Source organism: Branchiostoma floridae, chromosome 18, assembly GCF_000003815.2.
Source record: "Branchiostoma floridae strain S238N-H82 chromosome 18, Bfl_VNyyK, whole genome shotgun sequence".
In the NCBI taxonomy this organism is placed as follows: domain Eukaryota; kingdom Metazoa; phylum Chordata; class Leptocardii; order Amphioxiformes; family Branchiostomatidae; genus Branchiostoma; species Branchiostoma floridae.
In genome coordinates this window covers 18,111,601-18,116,583 of record NC_049996.1, presented here as the reverse complement: position 1 = coordinate 18,116,583, position 4,983 = coordinate 18,111,601, and the positions used below count along the sequence as shown (strand labels likewise).

The 4,983-nt window shown below is 39.8% G+C and overlaps 1 protein-coding gene across 1 annotated transcript; it reads right to left on the bottom strand.

Annotated features, from left to right (window-relative positions):
- Positions 1-520: 520 nt before the first annotated feature.
- On the bottom strand, positions 521-3,167 carry LOC118405924 (E3 ubiquitin-protein ligase TRIM71-like). Its single transcript, XM_035805773.1, has 2 exons — positions 3,064-3,167; positions 521-2,308 (listed from the first exon to the last, which is right to left on the bottom strand). The coding sequence occupies exons 1-2, from the start codon at positions 3,143-3,145 to the stop codon at positions 1,458-1,460; spliced, it is 933 nt and encodes a 310-aa protein (XP_035661666.1). The 5' UTR covers positions 3,146-3,167; the 3' UTR covers positions 521-1,457.
- Positions 3,168-4,983: the final 1,816 nt, after the last annotated feature.

Sequence of the window (4,983 nt, the reverse complement as noted above, 5' to 3'; positions counted from 1 at the left end):
CCAGTTTTTAGTTTTCATGCTAGCACCAGTTTCAGGTTTCCCAGATGATTTCATTCATGCCAGTAATATAACAAATCACTATGGTCTAGAGTTATAAAAGAAAAATCCAATAACAGCAAAAATAATTAAAACGACAAAATGGTAAGTAGTTTTTTTAACAAGTTTTTTTTTAAAGCAAGGTCATTTGACAACTTCTAGGCAATGAACTAAAATGATGAATGGTGGAAATTGTCCTACTAGGAGTAGGAGATAGCAGTGAACATTGGTTAAAGATAAATAAAGTATGCCAAGGCACATGCACATGTACATATGCAAATACAACCCTGCAAATGATGGCAGTTGAGAATTTGATAATGCTATGCAGGACTAGGCAATGTAAAACTGTTTTTGTTGCTTTCCATACATGCAGTACACCAGTATAGAGACCAGGGCTTGAAATACTTTTTTCTGCATACCTGCACAGGTTCTGGTAACATTGGAAATCACCTGCACCAGACAAATTGTACATGCACTACTCAGAAACTAAGAAGTATTGATCATACTGAAATCCGCTATTATTTCTTTTATACTTCAAAGGTGGTAACAGTCAATCCAGCTAGTAAAAAATCAACAATACACCTACGTCATAGTACATGTATATATAAGCCCAATACAATATTGGACCAGTGAAAATGGTGCAGGTAGACATAGGAAATATCTGCACAGCTCCAGGATATCACCTGTACCTGATAGGGCTCAAAACATGAAGTAATTGCCATTCATTTGAGCTTGATGAACATTTTATGTCAAACTGCTCTTTCTACAATCACAAAAGAGCTGTTAGAAGAGGCCACCAAATTCCACCCAAACTTCCTCACATTCACTGACAAAAAGAAAATAATTCTCCTTCTAAGATCACAAAACCCATAGATAATAGAAAAGGTGGGATCTTTTGTCTTCCACTGTCTTCGAAAAAGGAGTCGAACCCAATAACCCAGGATATGGAGTTAGACTAGAGGAGACATTTGTGATATTGTTTTTACATTGAATCTCTTAAATGACATGTTACCTGCCCACTGGCAAGAATTTGCAATAAACTTTACAAATGACGTGAAGGAAAGACAGGCAATTTGCTACCGTAGTGCATTTACAGGTTTATTGTAACCTAGCTTTCACCACCGAGGACATTGCCAGTATAGCAGGTCTTTGGTATTAGGTAATGTTACAAGTAGTTCAACTCTAATGGTGATTTACCTTTTGCGATTTGTGTAGGCATCAATTATATCATTATCTTGATCAATTCTGGATAAGTATACAGTACATGTATTACCCATTAACCCCTTTGATTTCAATTAAAATCAAATTGATTGCAACCATGTTTTTTTTTTCAACAAATAATTTGGTCAAAACAGTGAATTGTGAAGTATGACAAGAATGGAGTGAAGGTTTGAATGGGTGGGAAGCAAATGGGTGTGACTTTAATGTTTGGGCAAGATTGTTATAGAGGTTTGTTGCGACACTACAAGCTGCCCCTCCCCACCTATAGCAACACGCACTGGATTATTGATGTAGGCAACAGTGCAGACATGATCCCCCTTAGCTGTGAACATTTCCACTCGGTGGTTACCATTATCAGCCACAATCACACGGCCCCAACTATCCACACAGATTCCATAGGGCCCTAAAAGATACCCCGCTCCAGTGCCTCGACTGCCAAAACTGGAAATGTAGACTCCATCTTTGTCATACTTCAAAACACGACCATTACCCCTGTCTGGTATGAAGATGTTCCCTCTCTTGTCCACTGTGACACTCGCAGCCTCTAACACCCGTCCTGTTCTAACACCTGTCCACCCAAACTTGCTCATGTTACATGTTCGTGTCCCCTGTGTGTAAGCTGGACGGAACCACATGGCCTCCGTTAGCCAGCTTCCACCTCTAGTGATTTGTTCTATTGTCAGTATGATCTTGTCGGAAAGCTTGTCCACTGCAATCCCGTGGATTCTAAATCGGCCATTGCAAGTGTACGTGGCAAGGATGTGGCCATCTTTGCTGTACTGACTGACAGCATTTTCATACATGGGGTGATTTTCGCGGCCTCCATGCAAAGCAACCCACAGAGAGTTGTTGGTGCCTATGGCTATACCGTATGGTGTCATGTCTCCTGTAGGGATGCTGCGGAGTCTAGCACCCTTCATGCTAAAGACTTGGATTGTTTTTCTGGAGCTGTGAGTCACAAATATCTCATTATCGGATGACACAGCCAGTCCCGCTGTAGTGCCAGGATAGGGGCCAGTTGCTAGTCGGGAACTGACTCTTTCTTTCTTTTCTGCAGGTGATACAAGTAAAATGCTTAGTGAAGTGGGCACTACTTTTTACATTTTTAAAGATACAAAAACAACATAATATTAGGTAAATTCCATCCAAAGATTACCATTTTGACTGTTTAGGCCATTATTTATTGTTGAATTTTGATTATATGGATGACATCCTCTGGAAGCCCAAAACTGACATGAGTATGTGCAAAGAAAAGCTTGACAAAAGGAAAGTTGCCTTCATTATGAGTTTTCAGGAATGTTTAACAAACATTAATTGTAGATTCTATGTGTGACGGGCTTATAACTCCCAACCATGGTCTGGAGAATGTTGGGAGACCATGGTCGGCTATGCGTTACAGGGGCTTAACTCCCAACCATGGTCTGGAGAAGGTTGGGAGGCCATGGTTGGCTATGTGTGACAGGGGCTTAACTCCCAACCATGGTCTGGAGAAGGTTGGGAGGCCATGGTCGGCTATGTGTGACAGGGGCTTAACTCCCAACCATGGTCTGGAGAAGGTTGGGAGGCCATGGTCGGCTATGTGTGACAGGGGCTTAACTCCCAACCATGGTCTGGAGAAGGTTGGGAGGCCATGGTCAGTTATGTGTGACAGGGGCTTAACTCCCAACCATGGTCCAGAGAAGGTTGGGAGGCCATGGTTGGCTATGTGTGACACTGAGACTTGTACCACTGTATTTGTGCCTGTAACTGAAAATAGTTTACATGCACAGTCCTACAATTAGAAGAGAAATAGATATTCGTGCCCACCTTCACAACGGTACGTTACCTCCAAGTACTTCTTGGTATTTGGACAGGGGTTACCATAAAATTCTAAAAGGGCTACTTTCATGTTGCACTGCTGCAAGCCCTGACATCTCTGCCTTACTCTGAGTTCGTCCCTTTCCCGCAATCTTCTGTTAAAAGATACAAGATGGTACAAAATGACTTACAGTGATATCACCAATGACACTAAAATGCAACAGTTCCTGATTACAAGCAACCCTCACTTCAATGATCAAAATATACACCCTTCTGATGTAAACTAAAACATTGAATCTTACGAATCATATTTCTAAATTCTTTTTCTAGGATTTCCTTGCTGCAACTTCAAGTAAAGATGTTTATAAATAAATTAAATACAAATTTTGGGCCAGTGAAATGTTGAGGTTTTGGTAAGTAGAAATGTTTTGTAGTAGAGTCAATTCCAAGTCACCGAGGTGGTTTTGAAATAATATTTGTAATAAGTTTGAACTATTTTGAGTAAAAGAACATTTCAGTCACTAAAGTTTGAAATTGTTCAAACATTTCAAAATGAAAGTTTAAACATGTTTGAACCTTTTTATATTTGTTGGGACATTTGGGAAAGTAATGATATAATTATCTCTTTATTTAGAACAATTTTCAAACATCTATGTGTTTTGTTATTGTTCCAACATGTTCCAACATTTTGTGTCATTTTTTCCCTCCATAAAAACTTTTATTGACCCCATAAACAAAACTGCTAAGCTTGGTCCTTTGTTTGGCTCTTGTATTTTTAGATTTTCTTAAGTATACACTGGTGAGTCTTTTGTGAGAAGGTGGCAGACAGACATCATTTCCTGCACTTGGCAGGGATGTGTGAGTTGCCCTCTTCCCAGCCCACTGACCCAGTTTCATCATATTGTTTCCATGTTCGAACATGTGATCACAAATGATGCATCTATGTTGGAACAGTATTTGATGTTAGAAATGTTTCTAACATGTTTGAATACTATAGAAATATTTAGAACGTCACATAGATGTTATAGATAGTTCTAAACAGTTACTTATCACAGTTAGATTGTTACAAAGATTTCCAAAATGTTGGAACAAAAGGCAAGAAACACCCTCTCGGTAATATGGAATCGACTCTACTTGCCCTGTAGGGCATTTGGACAATCTTAAAGACAGGACTGGAGTGCACTAGGGGTGGAATTACATGTAGGTCGGTCTATAGTGCTTCTACGTACTCATCCTCTCTTTCACACTTATCCAAGTTACATCGCCTGAACCAGCCGTCACATTTACAGCCCCTCATGGTCTCTCTGGTCCTCCGTCCAAAGAAGACATCGTCAATCACAAGCAACTTGTCTGCTGGGCAAGACAGGTGCAGGGTGGCCTGTTGGCAGGCTCTTCCTGTATCGGTGAAAGCTTTATTTCATAAGATATTATCTTGATGTGAATATTATATATTAAACTTTTAAAGATTGAAAAGGTTGGTCGCAGCTTCAAATTGTTGCCAAAGTTGGATGTTTACTTTATTTGACGTTATTGTAACTGATAAATCATGGAAATAGATAAAACAAAGTGCAGGTTAGTTTTACATGTACTAATGAGAAGATTGAGATTTGTCTCCTTCTGCCATTTTTCAAACTGTCCATATGTTAATTAACCTGAACTTAGATCTCCAAATATTGGGATGCATTTAAACACAAGCAGGAGTTCTTAGACGAATACTCCAGACTTGTCGGGAAATCTGGACTACGACAATGAAATTAGGTGTCGGTGAGCAGATGGCGTTAAAAAATTTGTGTCTATATTGGGTGTAATAACTTTGTACCTAAGCTTAGATTTTACTTTCAACACTTACCTTTGATGGGTGGGTTGATACCACCAGTTTTGCAACTGACTGGGTTGGCACCATGGGTACCATTGGTGCTACCGAGGGTG

Excerpts from the sequence above, each read along its gene's own strand:
- LOC118405924 (XM_035805773.1), bottom strand. The coding sequence starts at position 3,145 with ATGAAAGTAGCCCTTTTAGAATTTTATGGTAACCCCTGTCCAAATACC. Across the intron at positions 2,309-3,063 it reads GGTAACGTACCGTTGTGAAG|AAAAGAAAGAAAGAGTCAGT; the intron begins GTGGGCACGAAT and ends TATCACCTGCAG.